Source organism: Dendrobates tinctorius, unplaced genomic scaffold (assembly GCF_039654945.1).
Source record: "Dendrobates tinctorius isolate UK_male_01 unplaced genomic scaffold, ASM3965494v1 ptg000029l, whole genome shotgun sequence".
In the NCBI taxonomy this organism is placed as follows: domain Eukaryota; kingdom Metazoa; phylum Chordata; class Amphibia; order Anura; family Dendrobatidae; genus Dendrobates; species Dendrobates tinctorius.
In genome coordinates, this window is record NW_027361697.1 from 55,944,457 (window position 1) to 55,964,333 (window position 19,877).

Here is a 19,877-nt window from a genome sequence, read left to right on the forward strand (position 1 = left end):
AAGCGGTTAAGCTCTCCTTCATCCCCCATGACTGTGGTCTGTTGCTTACATACTGAACTTTCTGCCAGCTTTCCCCCTTTGCTTTTAGACTACATTTCACAAGAGGCAGAGCTGTATCAGTCCACAGCTCACACACTCCCACCCTCAGTGCCTGCCCACTCCACCTACAAAGCACCATCCGGAGACTCCTATACAGTCTCAAGATGGATAAATTGATGCTCACACAGTTTCTCTTTGCTGACGTTCCTCCCACTTCTCCTAACGTGACTACAGCAGTCAATGTTACAGACAATAATGTTAGATGTACTGAGATTGACACCAGTCAGGCAGGTTCAGTGTACTGAAGGAGAACAGTGTGTCATAAAATGTATACTATAATGTAATATAGCTCTCTGAAAACCCAGCAGCATCCACCATATTACTTATTCTCTGTGGAGCCGGCGCCGTTTCTATGGCTGCTGCTCTCCCTCCCTCCTGGTACACATTGCAAATCTCTCTCAGCCTTATTACACCGCCATTCAGAGCACGCTGCTATAAGAGCTGCTGGCTGAGTCCTGCCTCATGCATGCCGGGCTGTGCTTGACTGACCTAACCTTAAAGCACAGACAGGAAATCTCTGTACTCTGTGCTTTGAATGAATCGTAGGAACAAGTAAGAAGCTATAGGGCATATAACCGCTCAGGAACAGAGAAGAAAACTAATTTTAACTGTGACATCACTCTCCTTATTATGCAGGTCTACAAAAAAAAAATTACCGGGTACCAAGGTTTTTTTTTTTTTTTAACGGATTCAGGGTGTTTTGAGGGTTCTGAACTCAAAAATCCAATTTCTCTTGCGGCATTGGTTCTAGTTTTTGAGATACCGTAATTCATCTATGAAAATAATGCATTCTCCCAATGCGACTTGTTTGTGATAACAAAGGCAATGGCTTTTGGCCTTTTGGCTCTAAAAGTGTCTAAGGTAATGAAATATTCAGTATAATTATTTTGTGTTTCAATTTGTAGGTTTACAATGCAATAAAAGCGATTGTTAGAAGCCAGAATTCAACTTTAATTAAGTATTAAATATTTCAGAAACTAGAGCCAATCTGGCAAAGCTGAAGTCATTTTGATAAGTCAGCACCATGAACTTAATATAAAACCGTTCAGGCACCAAAATCACTGTATACCAGGGTAATCCTCTGATAGATGTTATGCGCATTATCTAGGAATTCTGACATCACTGTGTGCATTCTCGGGGAGGAGAGCTGCCTTGTCGGTTGAATGCCGCCTTTGCAACATTAAAGGATGCCGGTATTATGAGCCGCACATAAAGGTTTTACAGATTTTTCACTTTGGGTAAAAACTCTATTTGACTCACATGATATAAAAGAACCTATATACATTAGAGATAATTAATATTGGTTTTATAATAATAATAATAATAATAAATAATTTTCTATAGCACCAACATATTCCGCAGCACTTTACATTAGAGACTCGAATGGTAAAACATTCACAGGTCAATATAATGTTTAGGATATTGCACTTCATGGCAACTAAATCCCTATAATAGAGTATCTACAGCAGGCAGGCAGGCGGACACAGACAAACTGAACCAGTTTGCAGATAAATAATGCTGAATAACCATTTTTTGGGTCTGAAAATCATTCAATTTCAATGTGGGAGGAGATTCAGCACAGTTTAAGTTCTGGGAGGATTTTAATATTTATATAAATTATACCACTCTGTTCTGAAGTTTAATATGCAAATTGTCTCTTTAGAGAGGAGGAGGACTAGAACTCTAGAGTCACCTGTAGGAAGTAGCGGCTTCCAATAGGTGGCGTTAAGAGTTCTAGGCCTCTTCCTCGCTTAAGGGACAAATTGCATATTTAATATCCCAGAGGAGCATGCATGGCCTATAAGTCTCCTCACCCTGACATGCCAGACTTGGCTTGTCACTCTCTACAAGGAGAAATGTTACCTCTTAGACACCTGTTCTGACATTTCAAACCTATAGCATGTTTTCTTGCTTGCAGTAATTAATTTATGCATGCTAAATTACAACCTAAAATTTTATAGAAATTGAAGTGTACAGTTTAGTAAATGTGCACATAAAATCCCCACATATCTCACATTATCGTGGTGCAACGAAAGCTACGCTGCCAGCTGCCCTCATTCCCGCCCCCGTCCAAGGTGACTGCACAGCTGGATTTTAACTTTGCATATAAAACATAGCAGTCATTTTCAAAACCTTGATTTGTGTTGTGAAACATTAGGTAATTACTGTATAGATCATTTTTATACACAGAGAGCTCCATATAGCGTCAGCCATAGCTACAACAGATTTCTTTTTTTCTTAAAAGACTGGAAACAAAGCATATTTTCCTTCATTACAGTCCCAGTGCGTTTCACAAGGTGTTGATACATATATCAGCCTCTCACAAAAGGGGAAAGTGTCGCCTCTGGTTTTCTCGCTCGTTTTCAGCAGAGTCATCTGCTTTTAGTTTTCCCTCCAGCATACCAGCATTTCGGGAAGCGTCAGAAATGCTGTGACTGAGATCTGGCATGTAGCTAACAGCGCTGTGCCTGGATTACACTAGAGACACAAGTGCTTCGTGCTAGATTCTAGTAGAAAAAAAAGTGGGTTATTTTTTTTCACAAAATATTAAAATGGTTATGTTAACTAAAAAAAAAACAACATGCCTCATAAAAGAATTCTATTTTCCACTTGTATAAAATGAAAGCAAAAACTCTGTTATATTTTATGTATGGGTAATTAAAATTATGGGATTAGACTTTGAAATTCACAGAGCACTTAAACAACACAGTGTAACTCCAAGTCTATCACACTTCTGTGAAATTAACCAGGTTTACACTGAGCACATGTGACAGATGTGACAGAATCTGGAGACGTCTTGGAGAACGTTCTGCTGCTTGAAACATCCTCCAGCATGACTGGTTTGGCAGTGGGTCAGTAATGGTGTGGGGAGGCATTTCTTTGGAGGGCCGCAGGAGAACATCCACCACCTCATCAGGGCCATGCCCAGGCATTGTAGGGAGGTCATACAGGCACGTGGAGGCCACACGCACTACTGAGCATCATTTCCATGTCTTGAAGAATTTCCACTGAAGTTGGATCAGCCTGTAATCTGATTTCTACTTTGATTTTGAGTATCATTCCAAATCCAAACCTCCAAGGGATATTAATTTTGATTTACATTGATCATTTTTATGTTTTATTGTTCTCAACACATTCCACTATGAAATGAATAAAGATTGCAACTGGAATATTTCATTCAGTGATATCTAGGATTTGGTATTTTAGTGTTCCCTTTATTTTTTGATCAGTGTATATTTTTGCTCGAATAATTGATTAATAATGAATCCATCATTGTATCAATCCTTATTTCATGTATTTTTTTATTGGCTCCATTCTCACATTTGCACACTTTTTTCTATTGTTTTTATGCCTGCTTCTTTTTAAAAACTGTATTTTTGTTATTTTTTTATATTCGTCATTGTGGCCAGGATTTGGGGGTTCCAGATGTTTACTGCTATTTTTTTATTTAAAGCAACATTTTTTGCAAATGTGTACTTCATTACAAGGAGTGAATTTATTTATGGAGCATGAGTCTCATTGCACTAAAAAAATATAAAAAAGGTTAAAGTAAAAAATGAACAGCATTTTTTATTTTGTGCAAAACTCACAAACCAGGTGTGTCATTTTGATGCATTTGGAGCAAAAAAGTTAACAGATACCACAATATAAAAAAAAAGTTACCGAAAGGGATTCTGTAAGCAGTTTTTTGCTATGCAATCTGAAGACAGCATGGTGTAGGGGTTAAAACAATGATTTCAGCAATGCCTCTCTCATCAAGCAAAGTGGATTTATTTGCTTGCAATGATTGTTTTAGCACCAGTAGCTTATCATTGCTGGGTCACAGCAGCTGTGCATGCTAGTCAGACACCCCCCCTCCTGTGATAGGCATACAGAACTTGGTGTAGGCGAGGTTCGCTGTGGTGTGGGTGAGGTTAGCTTCCTCAGCTCTGCTGCATTGCTAAATCTATAAACTCTGATTCCGTCAGAATGGCTGCACCCAATAATCTAAGTGATACATTGTTAGGCTATGTGCCCACGTTGCAGAATTGCCACGGAAATTTCCATGGGAATTCCGCAACTCCCTGCCGCGGGAAATACGCTAGAATTCCGCATGCGTAATTCCCGTGAAAAACTAGCATTTTGCAAGCGTAATTAGCTTGCAGAATGCTAGCGTTTTCCAAGCGATCTGTAGCATCACTTGGAAAACTGATTGACAGGTTGGTTACACTCGTCAAACATAGTGTTTGACAAGTGTGACCAACTTTTTACTATGAGGCTGCCTATGCAGCATCAGTAGTAAAAAGATATAAGGATAAAAATAATTAAAAAAAATAAAAAATTATATTCTCACCTTCCAAGTCCCGTTCTCAGCGATGCCTTTCGACAATGACCCCAGATAACATAGCATCTCGCGAGACCGCTACGTCATCAAAGGTCATTGTCGCAAGGCATCGCTGGGAACGGGACTTGGCGGGAGCATCGCTGAGGCCTGGGTACGCTGCGTGGGACGCTGAAGGTGAGAAAAACACCATTTTTTATTTTAATTCTTTTTTTTAACAGGGATATGGTACCCAGGGCATGGAGGAGAATCTCCTCTCCTCCAGACCCTGGGTACCATCTGCACATTTTCCGCTTACTTTGCACATGGTGGGCATAGCCACATGCGGAAAGTAAGCGGAACAATGCATCCGTATGTGTGCGGAATTCCCACGATTCCGCACAAAGAATGAGCACGCTGCATTTTTGTCCGTGATGTGATTTTACCGTGGAAAAATCCGCAGCATTAGCACAGCATGTGCGGAATGCCATTGAATACAATGGGTTGCTTATTTTATGTGTTTTCGCGGCAAAAAAACGCGTCAAAAACGTATAAAATCCGAGTGAATTCCGTACATGTGCACATAGCCTTAGATTCAGCTTCTCTTTTCCTACATCACGTTGCTCTCAGATGAGGTAACAAAAACTTGTGGACAGATTCCCTTTAAAGAAAAATGCAACTGATGAATCAGAATCCATATATTTTGTTAGCTTTGTTTGCTGACACTTTTTCCACATAAAAGCTTAAAATAATGGTTCAAATGAATAGATCAATGTTGGAAATCCGATTTAAAGGGGTACTCCGATCTCCAAGATCTTGACCCAACATCTAGTAGGTATAATAATAATATTAGCAAATACCTTCAATTAGAAATGTTAGCAAACAAAAACCAACGGACAGTATACATATTATAGAAAGTGGCCCTGACCCAAAAGGACCACCTCTTCGCATGCACTAGCCATGGAATTACTCTCAGAATACCATATACACAAAAGAAAATTAGAGTAAAAAAGATCCACGAAAGAAATAATAAAATAGAGTACTTTTATTAATCTCATAAATATGAGTCACCAATACATATTATTAAGAACAAGGTTACAATGATACAAAGTTCCTTTAGAGGAGGGATACAGGTGCAGAAAAAACACATGCAGTAGCACAATACAACCCGGCAAGGATACAATAAAGTGACAGTGCTTCAATTTATATCAAAATAGATAAAAACGCCTAGTGTGTGGCCATATCAAAGAAAGTACCTAAACCAGCTTAGTAGCACACATGTGAATAGAAAAAACAACCACAACACAGGTCATGATAATTAAATAATCTTACCCATGGCTGTCGTGTGCACCGCACATGTAGCCCCTACGCGCGTTTCGCACCTGTATCCCTCCTCTAACGGAACTTTGTATCATTGTGACCTTGTTCTTAATAATATGTATTGGTGACTCATATTTATGAGATTAATAAATGTACTCTATTTTTATTATTTCTTTCGTGGATCTTTTTTACTCTAATTTTCTTTTGTGTATATGCAATTAGAAATGTTGTATAGCTTTTCTGATTCGCTATATATCTAATTCCTCATGTGCAAGCACTGGCAACTAGCTTTCACTATATCAACTATATCAGTAGCCATAACCATGGATCCCTAAGGTCCTGCAATGCCTGCACATGGTGTAAGCGACATAGCGAATCAGAAACACTATACAACATTCCTAATTGGAGGTATTTGCTATTATTATTATTTCACCTACTACATATTGGGATAGGATCTCGGATATGGGAATAACCCTTTTAAAAATTTTACTGTTTGTTATTTACTAACCAAGGCTATGATCTCACTAACGTTCTGGCTTCCATCCATAACACAAAAGATATGACAATGGGCCAGATCTGTAATATAACGGAATCAAACAGCAACCCACATATTACACTAGTTCATGACATGGTCTGGCAAAATGATCGTGCATTTTCTAAAAGTGTCTAGTATGGTGCAAAACGTGTACAATATACTTGTATAACTCAATACCTTACACATAGTTAAAATATACATATGGGGGTGCGAGTTGCAGATAAAAAACAGCACAAGCCACACAACAGGCAACAGCTGCAATCACTAGCTACTAACTCGCAGTTCTATCTAGTCCATCAAAATAAAATTGTATATGGTAAATCAGCTAATTATTTTTACTGACAGATATGACAATTCATGCACACAATTATAGATTACACTGAGCAGCTTAATCACATACAGTTTAAGTGCCTGTGACAAAAGCTTTATCAGGAGTTTATGAAAAAGCTTTTGGGAAGGTGAAACGTGCAGTTAGGGTACGTGCACACGCTGCGGATTGATTCTGCAGATTAGCCTGCGGTTTTGCCCTGCGGTTTATCACCTTTAGGGTGTGTGCACACGCTGCGGATTTTGCTGCGGTTCCGCAGCGGTTTTTGCCAGTACCATGATTCCCTATGGGAATCAAAAACCGCAATGCAGACGGTGCGGAATTTTCCGCGCGGATTATCTGCGGTTTTCAATCCGCAGAAAGAATTGACATGTCAATTCTTTCTGCGGATTCCCCTGCGGTTTGCCATCTCCTCCATTGAGGAGATGAAAAACCGCAGGGCAAAACAGCAGAGCAATCCGCAGGTAAAACCGCAGGTCTTTTGACCTGCGGTTTCACCTGCGGATTTTACAAAATCCGCGCGGATGAATCCGCACCTAATCCGCAGCGTGGGCACACAGCCTTACAATGGAGGAGATGGTAAACTGCAGCGGAATCTGCAGAAAGAATTGACATGTCAATTCTTTCTGCAGATTAGAAATCGCAACAAATCCACGCGGAAAAATCCGCACCGTCTGCACTGCGGTTTCTATTTCCCATAGGATATCATGGTACTGTACTCCGCAGCAGAAACTGCTGCGGATCCGCAGGGCCAAAACCGCTGCGGATCCGCAGCAGAATCCGCAGCGTGTGCACACACCCTAAGGAGTCTGTACTTTAAGTGTTTACTTTCTCCATCATGTCGAAAGGAATATGCGATGATTTGGAACTGTACTGCTGCACAGGTTACGCATGTAGTGATACACGGGTGGGTATCATCGGCCTCAGCACTTGTCACTTATCCATCGCTGCGGAATGTGTTAGTGCTATATAAATAAAGATTATTATTATTGTTATCCATGATGTATCTTAGGATATTGTAGGCTATCTTAGAAAGTTGTATTTGATGCAGCTGCTCCATGTTATCTACATGTCTGGTGTAGAATATTGTCTTGGCGTGTACCAGTAAATATAATTACAAATGTATATTATTATTACGGTATTTATTATTATAGCGCCATTTATTCTATGGCACTTTGCATGTGAGGAGGGGTATACGTAATACATACAAGTAAAGTAATCTTAAACAATACAAGTCACGACTGGTACAGGATGAGAGAGGACCCTGCCTGCGAGGGCTCACAGTCTACAAGATATACAGTCATGGCCAAAAGTATTCACACCCCTGCAATTCTGTCAGATAATACTCAGTTTCTTCCTGAAAATGATTGCAAACACAAATTCTTTGGTATTATTATCTTCATTTAATTTGTCTTAAATGAAAAAACACAAAAAGAATTGTCCTAAAGCCAAATTGGATATAATTCCACACCAAACATAACAAAGAGGGTGGACAAAAGTATTGGCACTGTTCGAAAAATCATGTGATGCTTCTCTAATTTGTGTAATTAACAGCACCTATAACTTACCTGTGGCACCTAACAGGTGTTGGCAATAACTAAATCACACTTGCAGCCAGTTGACATGGATTAAAGTTGACTCAACCTCTGTCCTGTGTCCTTGTGTGTACCACATTGAGCATGGAGAAAAGAAAGAAGACCAAAGAACTGTCTGAGGACTTGAGAAACCAAATTGTGAGGAAGCATGAGCAATATCAAGGCTACAAGTCCATCTCCAAAGACCTGAATGTTCCTGTGTCTACCGTGCGCAGTGTCATCAAGAAGTTTAAAGCCCATGGCACTGTGGCTAACCTCTCTAGATGTGGCCAGAAAAGAAAAATTGACAAGAGATTTCAATGCAAGATTGTGCGGATGTTGGATAAAGAACCTCCACTAACATCCAAACAAGGTCAAGCTGCCCTGCAGTCCGAGGGTACAACGGTGTCAACCCATACTATTCGTCGGCATCTGAATGAAAAGGGACTGTATGGTAGGAGACCCAGGAAGACTCCACTTCTTACCCCGAGACATAAAAAAGCCAGGCTGGAGTTTGCCAAAACTTACCTGAAAAAGCCTAAAACATTTTGGAAGAATGTTCTCTGGTCAGATGAGACAAAAGTAGAGCTTTTAGGGCAAAAGCATCAACATAGAGTTTACAGGAGAAAAAAGAGGCATTCAAAGAAAAGTACACGGTCCCTACAGTCAAACATGGCGGAGGTTCCCTGATGTTTTGGGGTTGCTTTGCTGCCTCTGGCACTGGACTGCTTGACCGTGTGCATGGCATTATGAAGTCAGAAGACTACCAACAAATTTTGCAGCATAATTTAGGGCCTAGTGTGAGAAAGCTGGGTCTACCTCAGAGGTCATGGGTCTTCCAGCAGGACAATAACCCAAAACACACTTCAAAAAGCACTAGAAAATGGTTTGAGAGAAAGCACTGGAGACTTCTAAGGTGGCCAGCAATGAGTCCAGACCTGAATCCCATAGAACACCTGTGGAGAGATCTAAAAATGGCAGTTTGAAGAAGGCTCCCTTCAAATATCAGGGACCTGGAGTAGTTTGCCAAAGAAGAATGGTCTAAAATTCCAGCAGAGCATTGTAAGAAACTCATTGATGGTTACCGGAAGTGGTTGGTCGCAGTTATTTTGGCTAAAGGTTGTGCAACCAAGTATTAGGCTGAGGGTGCCAATACTTTTGTCCGGCCCATTTTTGGAGTTTTGTGTGAAATGATCAATGTTTTGCTTTTTGCTTCATTCTCTTTTGTGTTTTTTTATTTAAGACAAATTAAATGAAGATAATAATACCAAAGAATTTGTGTTTGCAATCATTTTCAGGAAGAAACTGAATATTATCTGACAGAATTGCAGGGGTGTCAATACTTTTGGCCATGACTGTATGTATATAGTAAATTACTTAGATTGACTAAATGTAACTATATGTTAAGTAGATAGTGTTTAGGGTTTTCTTCCCTGTTTTTGTGATTGTCTTCCTATTAATTACTTAAAGGGGTTGTCCAGCCCAGTTTAATGAATTCAAGACCCCATGTATAATAAATGCAATGTAGGCTCACCTCCTGCAGCAGCACCGCTGTTCCGGGAGAGTGGCGTGACTTGTATCACGTGCAGGCTGTGAGCCATCAGCAGCTGCTCTTTGAATGCATCTCATTAATATGCCGTTATGCGGCCGCTCATTAGCTGAAGCCAGCACGTGACACAAGTCATGTCACTCTCCATGAACAGCGGCGCAGTCACCACTGGAATGGGGTTGCGGCAGCAGATGAGTACCGATTGCTATTATTTTAATAGCTTCCTAAAATGAATAAGCTGGGGTTGTCCAGTAGCGGACAAACTCTAACTATAAGATGTATATTTTTTACACTGTATACTAAAATATATATATTTTCTAATTACAACGCCATTAGTTCCTATACTGGGTCTCTGAGGGATAGATTTCAGAATATTTTTATTATATAAGGCAAAAATGTCTAAGCTGGGAAATACCCCTTTCAATTTTTGATGCCTAAATCCCATGTGAACAGAACCCAAGGCCTACGAATTGGTAAAGGATCCAGGCGTAACAACCACTATATTAAAAACATATATAAAATATTGAAAGAGAAGCAGATGTGATAAAACGGAAAAAACTACAAAATAATGCCTCTTATTTCCCCCAACCAGCAATCCAATGCAGATGCCCCACAGGTCTTCTCAGCCTCTACAAGGGGTCCGCACATGACTCTTGTAGCTATTTGCAAGCCTCATTGGCCATGTGCCATAAGACTGGCTTCACCACTACATGACGGAAGCCATGACTACATGTGATTTCTGAGGCTACTGATTAGCTGCAGTGGTCACATGCCAGCCACTTGTCTACAAAGATTGGGCGGGCCATTACAGCTTCTGCATTATATCTCCGGGGAAGAAGAAGAGGCAAAGTATAGTTAATTTTGCTATATTGTCACATCTGCTGATGCTTTTATTTATTTTATAAACTTGAAAGATCGCCTTAAGGCGCCTTCATTTCTAGAATCACACAGGCCCATACGATAAGTCACTTTAATTAGAGAACATCTATTCATGAACTTTGAATGAAACATATACAATGCACACATTCTCGGTGTTTACGGCCAGCGTCAGCCCTGATGGCTGATAATGCATACACACTGACACATTGTATACCGCAGCCATCCCTTCATCTGCTGCACAGACATTCTTCATCCTCACATGGGGCTGTACCTAAGTTATCATCCAGTGGGGGGAGAAGAAGCATCCAGGGACAAAAACTGAGCGGAGCCTTTGTGTCATTAATACAATACTATTTGTAGAAACATACGGACACTGTGTGTTTTCTGGTGAGAGGTGTAATTACATTGGGAGCTGTTGTATATTCTCTTGTCAAGCTGCATTCTGATCTCTTTTTAGTGCCACAGATGAGCCAGCATTTCCCTACTGTAGCCATGATCTAACAAATCTGAGGTGCAAAATCACAGCGGCAAACAAAACTGATGTGCGACTAAAAAACAAGCCTGCTTGGCTGGAATGAATGATCCTTCTCTGTATTTTAGCAATTAATAATAGCATTATTTCAAAAGTGTTCATGCAATTTATAGTACAGGTACTAACCTACTGTACATAGAAGAGGAACTTTACCCCAGACAACAGCTCTCAATTACAATCACTGCGGTAATAAACACAGTGCAAGTACAAGTATGAGACACAGTGATGTCACCGGACAAGTATGAGACACCGTGATGTCACCAGACAAGTATGAGACACAGTGATGTCACCGGACAGGTATGAGACACAGTGATGTCACCATACAGGTATGAGACACAGTGATGTCACCGGACAGGTATGAGAGACAGTGATGTCACCGGACAGGTATGAGACACCGTGATGTCACCATACAGGTATGAGACACAGTGATGTCACCATACAGGTATGAGACACAGTGATGTCACTGGACAGGTATGACACACAGTGATGTCACCATACAGATATGAGACACAGTGATGTCACCATACAGGTATGAGACACAGTGATGTCACTAGACAGGTAGGAGACACAGTGATGTCACCGGACAGGTATGACACACAGTGATGTCACCATACAGGTATGAGACACAGTGATGTCACCATACAGGTATGAGACACAGTGATGTCACCATACAGGTAGGAGACACAGTGATGTCACCGAACAGGTATAAGAGACAGTGATGTCACCAGACAGGTATAAGACACAGTGATGTCACCGGACAGGTATGACACACAGTGATGTCACCATACAGGTATGATACACAATGATGTCACCATACAGGTATGAGACACAGTGATGTCACCAGACAGGTAGGAGACACAGTGATGTCACCAGACAGGTAGGAGACACAGTGATGTCACCAGACAGGTAGGAGACACAGTGATGTCACCAGACAGGTAGGAGACACAGTGATGTCACCAGACAGGTAGGAGACACAGTGATGTCACCAGACAGGTAGGAGACACAGTGATGTCACCAGACAGGTAGGAGACACAGTGATGTCACCAGACAGGTATGAGACACAGTGATGTCACCAGACAGGTAGGAGACACAGTGATGTCACTGGACAGGTATGACACACAGTGATGTCACCATACAGGTATGAGACACAGTGATGTCACCATACAGGTATGAGACACAGTGATGTCACCATACAGGTATGAGACACAGTGATGTCACCATACAGGTAGGAGACACAGTGATGTCACCGGACAGGTATAAGAGACAGTGATGTCACCAGACAGGTATAAGACACAGTGATGTCACCGGACAGGTATGAGACACAGTGATGTCACCGGACAGGTATGAGACACAGTGATGTCACCGGACAGGTAGGAGACACAGTGATGTCACTGGACAGGTATGACACACAGTGATGTCACCATACAGGTAGGAGACAGTGATGTCACCGGACAGGTATGACACACAGTGATGTCACCGGACAGGTATGACACACAGTGATGTCACCATACAGGTATGAGACACAGTGATGTCACCATACAGGTATGAGACACAGTGATGTCACCATACAGGTAGGAGACACAGTGATGTCACCGGACAGGTATAAGAGACAGTGATGTCACCAGACAGGTATAAGACACAGTGATGTCACCGGACAGGTATGAGACACAGTGATGTCACCGTACAGGTATGAGACACAGTGATGTCACCGGACAGGTATGACACACAGTGATGTCACCATACAGGTATGATACACAATGATGTCACCATACAGGTATGAGACACAGTGATGGCACCAGACAGGTAGGAGACACAGTGATGTCACCAGACAGGTAGGAGACACAGTGATGTCACCAGACAGGTATAAGACACAGTGATGTCACCGGACAGGTATGAGACACAGTGATGTCACCGGACAGATATAAGAGGCAGTGATGTCACCAGACAGGTAGGAGACACAGTGATGTCACTGGACAGGTATAAGAGACAGTGATGTCACTGGACAGGTATGATACACAATGATGTCACCGGACAGGTATAAGAGACAGTGATGTCACCAGACAGGTAGGAGACACAGAGATGTCACTGGACAGGTATAAGAGACAGTGATGTCACCAGACAGCTATAAGACACAGTGATGTCACCGGACAGGTATAAGAGACAGTGATATCACCAGACAGGTATAAGACACAGTGATGTCACCGGACAGGTATGAGACACAGTGATGTCACCGGACAGGTATGAGACACAGTGATGTCACCATACAGGTATGATACACAATGATGTCACCATACAGGTATGAGACACAGTGATGTCACCAGACAGGTAGGAGACACAGTGATGTCACCAGACAGGTATAAGACACAGTGATGTCACCGGACAGGTATGAGACACAGTGATGTCACCGGACAGGTATAAGAGACAGTGATGTCACCAAACAGGTAGGAGACACAGTGATGTCACTGGACAGGTATAAGAGACAGTGATGTCATTGGACAGGTATGATACACAATGATGTCACCGGACAGGTATAAGAGACAGTGATGTCACCAGACAGGTAGGAGACACAGAGATGTCACTGGACAGGTATAAGAGACAGTGATGTCACCAGACAGGTATAAGACACAGTGATGTCACCAGACAGGTATAAGAGACAGTGATGTCACCGGACAGGTATAAAAGGCAGTGATGTCACCAGACAGGTATGAGACACAGTGATGTCACTGGATAGGTATAAGAGACAGTGATGTCACCGGACAGGTATGAGACACAGTGATGTCACCGGACAGTAATAAAATACAGGAATACCACCATATAGGTATAAAACAAAGTGAAATCACAGATAAATTATAATAAACAGCAAAGTTACACCATAGATATAATAAACGCAGTGAATAAACTGTGATCTTTTTAGTACAGGTATTATAAATATAGTGATGCCACAGTACAGATATAGAGAATATGTGTAACACACGGATACACATAGTACAGGTATTATGAGTAAAGTGAAATCACAGTTACAGGGAAAAAAGCTGATATCTGTATGGGAATAAAAAATACACAGATAAAACTAATAAGTATTGGATCGTAATGAATAATGCACACAGCGATGTCACAGTACAGTTTCTACTGGGTCTTTACCAGCTGTAATATGGTTATTTTTGTGTCTCACAATTGGGCACAGTACATGCCATTTTTTTTTCTATAAACCCTCCATTGAAATGGCCAGGGGAGAGCCCAGCGCTGGCATCTATCCCGAACACATAGGACGAGATGAGAGTAAGACCAAACATATTTGTCTGTACCGTCTCTAATGGGAGCTGTACTCCTTCATCTGCACAATATTCTTTATTTCTACAGCCATAAGCCCCCTGGAGGGGATCAGATAGTTTCCAGTAAGGTGGAATATAAGACTGCACAGCACAAATCACCTGTCTGCGTCTACGTAGCAACTTCTGCTGCTGCTTCTCTCGGAGGGCAGTGTGCATGGGGAGGAGCGCAGAGTTGTGCGAAACATTCAGGTCCGTCAACCAATTTACCTCCACTATTTTGTACATACAAACATTTTTAAAAAGTACCTTCATTTATCTTTTATTTGTCCCCTGAACCCAGAAAAACATTAAAAATGAGTACAAAAGATATCAGGATGATAAACCAAATATTGGTCCAACCACAGAAAGGTCTGTGCAGCATGTTCTCTTCTGTCAGAGCTACGTCCCTGGTTGTGCCTCACAGTACGAGAAGCAATGATCTAAACAGCAGAAATGCTGGAGTAGTAAGCCAGGGGGATGTGGAGAAACTGACAGCTGCGTGAAAACTCTTCATGGTTACTATTAAATCTGGTTATACTAGAGAAATCAGCATTAAAGGGTTTGTACCAGGAGAACAAGTTATCCCCTTAATCCACAGGATAGATGACAACTTAATGATCCCTGGAGATCCATAAGTCGGGATCCCAACCAATCCTGGGAACAGGGCTCCACAACTCCCCATCTAAATGAAGTAGCAGTCGAGCGTGTGTGCACTACCGCTCTCCACGGCACTCGGGAATCTCTAACACTCCCGAAGACAATGAGTAGAGTGGTAGTGCGCATGATTAGCCGTCATTGCATTCAGATGGTGTACTGCTCAGCCCTGGTCTCAGGGTCAGTAGGTAGGCTCAACTAGCAAGTCATCAAATCCTTTAGGCAGGTGACAATTTGTTATCTTGATACAAAACATGAAGCATACAAGTAATCACCCCAAAAGGCCACATTTTGGTGGGCTTTGCAGAAATTGTTGCCCAACATTCTCTCTCCAAAACTGGGACTACTGGAAAGTATTCATGATACAATGGTTGAAAAGAAACTACAAAAATAGCAATCCTGACATAAATTAAAAGGATAACTACACATTCCTACACTCATGAAACCTTTATAGGAACCCAGAGATGATCAGGCTTCAATGGGAACCCTCACATTTATTTATGTAATTGGTTAGGTTAAACTACGAAAAAAAATCCACCTTTTATTGTTTTCCTATAATGAGTTGGGCTTACATGTCAGTTACATCTCTGGTGTTAGAAAATAACAGCCAATGTAGAAACCATCCTGTAATAGTGAATATGAGGCCTATAGAACACATACAAACACGACAGCAGTTTCCTTACAACTACCTGCTGGTTACAGAAACACTCACCACATCACTCGGTAGAGCGGATAGGTCATTAAAAGGAGTTTCCAATGAATTTGTGTCCACATTTAGTAATACCACATCATCCAGAGATCTGCTTCTCACCCTCTGAAAAATACATTAAAAGTATAGGATGAAAAAATGATAATAAAATATTAGGGCGAGACCACATGGTGTAGCCGGCTGCGTGACTATCACTCCACCCAGCTTAGGCCACACAGCCAGAAGCTCCATGTGGTCTCGCCCTTAAAGCAATTTTTTAACTAAGATTTGGATATATCAATATTCTTAATTACAAATTTAGTTTTAGAAATCAGAAATAATGAACAGTATACTGGGACTGGTTTCTTTTTCAATATCAAAGCCTCTAAGGCTAGGTTCACATTACGTTAAGCAGCCCATTCAACACATAGCATTGACGGGCTGCGTTAACGGTATAGCATAACGTGATCGCGTTATGCTATACCTGCTAGCGCAGATGAATCATCTGTGCTAGCACAGATGATTCATCTGCGCTAGCGGTGACGGAGCCTCAGACGCTGCAGCCCGTGTCCGAGGCTCCGTCAGTGAATGATAGCACATCGCAAACGCGTGCCGCTTTACAGCATGCGTTGCGATGCGCCCGACAATGAGGCTGAATGGCAGCGTTAACAGACTTCGTTACACCGCATTATACTTCGGTGTAACGCAGTCTGTCTAACGGACTGCCTAAACATAATGTGAACCCGGCCTAAGCATATTTCTATGAGCACATATCCAAACTACAATATACAGTTAGGTCCATATATATTTGGACAGAGACAACATTTTTGTAATTTTGGTTCTAGACATTACCACAATGAATTTTAAACAAAACAATTCAGATGCAGTTAAAGTTCAGACTTTCAGCTTTCATTCGAGGGTATCCACATTAACATTGGATGAAGGGTTTAGGAGTTTCAGCTCCTTAACATGTGCCACCCTGCTTTTAAAGGGACCAAAAGTAATTGGACAATTGACTCCAAGGCTATTTCATGGACAGGTGTGGGCAATCCCTTCGTTATGTCATTCTCAATTAAGCAGATAAAAGGCCTGGAGTTGATTTGAGGTGTGGTGCTTGCATTTGGAAGGTTTTGCTGTGAAGGAAACATGCGGTCAAAGGAGCTCTCCATGCAGGTGAAACAAGCCATCCTTAAGCTGCCAAAACAGAAACCATGGATTTTTGTGAGTACTCACCGTAAAATCCTTTTCTCCGAGACGCTCATTGGGGGACACAGGTACTGTGGTGTATGCTACTGCCATCTGGAGGCTGACACTAGGCAATACAACACAAGGTTAGCTCCTCCCCCGCCGCATACACCCTCGCCCTGATTGCGGGCAAAAACCAGTTTAGTGCAAAAGCAGTAGGAGAGCAATAACCTTTAGCCTTAATGCAGTAAACAATATGTCTGGCAAAGGACCACCCTGACATTCATCACAACATACACATTAATCAAATAAACAAGAGCCAACAGGCTAACAGGGTGGGTGCTGTGTCCCCCAATGAGCGTCTCGGAGAAAAGGATTTTACGGTGAGTACTCACAAAAATCCATGTTTCTCCTTCGTCTCATTGGGGAACATAGGTACTGTGGGACGTCCTAAAGCAGTCCCTGGGTGGGAGATTGACTCACCTATCCAAGCTCCATGCATCCCTTGTTTAAAAGTGCGTTACCGCTGCTTGGAGAATCCTTCTACCCAGGCTCGCATCCACCGAAGCCTGAGTATGGACAATGTAATATTTAGTAAACGTGTACAGGCTGGACCAGGTTGCTGCTTTGCATACCTGCTCCGCCGAAGCCTGATGTCGAAGCGCCCAGGAGGCGTCCACTGCCTGAGTAAAATGCGCTTTGATCCCTGATGGAACCAGCGCCCCTCTGATGCGATAGGCCTCTTGAATAGTTAAATGGATCCCTCTGGCTATGGTCGATCTTTGAGGAAGCGAGTCCCTTCCTGGGCCCTTCAGGGAGCACGAACGGCGCATCCATCTGGCGCAAGGGTGCTGTCCTTCACACGTACCTCCGGAGAGCTCTTACCAGGTCTAACGTGTGCAGAGCTTCTTCTACGCGATGCACTGATACCGGACAGGACGAGCGCATGACAATATCCTCCGTGATGTGGAATGAGGACACCTCATTGGAAGAAAAAGGGGGGAGCTGACCTAAGTACCACCTTATCTTGCGGAAAGCGAGGAACGGAGTTCTGCACGGCAGCGCCGCCAACTCCGAGAATCGCCTAACTGAGGTGACGGCTATCAAAAATACCCCCTTCCACGAACGAAATGGTAAAGGAAAGACCTGTAGCGGCTCAAAGGGAGCTTCCTGCAGAACACTCAGGACTAGGATAAGGTCCCTGGTGCCCATTGGCGCCTTATAGGGAGTTACTAGATGAGAGACTCACTGGATGAAAGCCTTTACCTGCATATTAGTAGCCATTCTACACTGGGATAGGAAGGACAATCCCGATATCCGACTTCTAAGAGAGCTCGGGCTAATCCTGCATCTAGGCCCGACTGGAGAGAGGCCAAGATGTCGGGAATAGAGAATGTCCGGGGCGAAAGACCGTGCTCTCGACCCTAAGTAAAGAACAACTTTCCGGAGTAACGACAGACTCTCGCCGAGGTATGCTTCCTGGCGCTAACCATTGTAGCGTCCACCTTGTGGTGAAAACCCCGCTTGAGCTAGAATCCAAGATTCAACGGCCATGCCATGTAACCCAGGGCCCCCGAGCTCGGGTGGCAGATCGGTCCTTGGGACAGCCGATCCGCACGCCGCGGCAATCGCCACTGGATGTCGGTGATCCGCTGTATCGGATCTGCATAGCATGCCCGTCAGGGCCCTTCTGGTGCCAGCAGCTCTACTGGTACCCCTTCTACCTTGATCTTTCTGATAACTCCTGTAAGCGATGGCAACGGAGGAAACAGGCATGGAAAGGCGAAACTGGTCCCCTGGTAGAATCAACGCCTCCACCCTGAACACTCGTGGGATCCGTGCCCGAGCAACGAACACTGGCACCTTGGCGTTCATTTTGGACGCCATTAGATCTACATCTGGTGTCCCCCCATCCTTGCAAATATGCTGAACAACCTCGGGGTGCCGGGACCCCTCCCCAGCCACGACCTCCTGTCGGCTGAGGAAGTAGACTGCCCAATTCTCTACTCCTGGGATGTGGCCCGCCGAAAATACCGCTGGATGTTCTCGGCTCACTGCCGGACGTGTCCCGTCTCACGCATGGTTGTCTTGCTGCGCATGCCCCCTTGATGATTTACGTAAGCCACTGCCGTGGCATTGACTGACTGAATCCGAACGGGTGGTTCGGCTAGGAAGTGCCAAAAATACTGCAGTGTCCGCCGGACTATACGTATCTCCAACAAGTTGACCTGGAGGCGTGCCTCCTGTCGCGACCATTGGCCCTGAGTTGTGTGGTGATGAAACACTGCTCCCCAGGCCCAGGAGGCTGGCATCTGTCGTGACCACTAGCCAGTGTTCTGGGGGAAAAGGTTTACCCTAAAGAAGCGAAGATCTGACCGTCCACCACTCCAGTGACTATCTGATCTGAGAGGATAGCTGGCACCGCTGATCGAGGGCAAATGGATTCTTATCCCAATCTAACAAGAGAGCCTGCTGTAGCGGGTGAAGAAGGAAACTGGGCAAACAGAATTGCCTCCCTTGCTGCCACCATCTTCCCCAGCATCCTCACCCCGCAACGAATGGAGCGAGGAACTGGCTGCTGGAGCTTCCGGACTCCCTGCTGGAGCGGTACGGCTCTGTCTTGAGGGAGACTCACCAACCCTCGTGAGGTATCGAAGATCATTCCTAGGAAGAAAATCCTGTGGGTTGGGACAAGGGATGACCTTTCCCTGTTGACCAACCATCCTAAGCGGAATAGCGTATCTTAGCGTAATGCTGACATTCTCCTTGCATGCTCAAAAAGAGGGCCCCTTCACCAAGAGGTCATCTAAGTATGCAAGACGACTATGCCCCGAGAGTGTAAGACGGCCCTCACGCCTACCCTTAGATTTGTGAACCCTCCGGGGTGGTGGCTAGCCCGAAGGGCAGCGCCGCAAACTAAAAA

General features: G+C 43.3%; 1 protein-coding gene across 4 annotated transcripts in view; it reads right to left on the reverse strand.

The window, feature by feature from the left end:
* The window catches only part of DENND1B (DENN domain containing 1B), a 270,500-nt gene that overhangs the window by 64,684 nt on the left and 185,939 nt on the right, over nt 1-19,877 (reverse strand). For all 4 annotated transcript variants that reach the window (XM_073571725.1, XM_073571723.1, XM_073571724.1 and 1 more), the window contains one exon: nt 15,794-15,895. In XM_073571725.1, the coding sequence (XP_073427826.1) occupies nt 15,794-15,895 (102 nt within the window). The remainder of the gene's footprint in view (nt 1-15,793; nt 15,896-19,877) is intronic.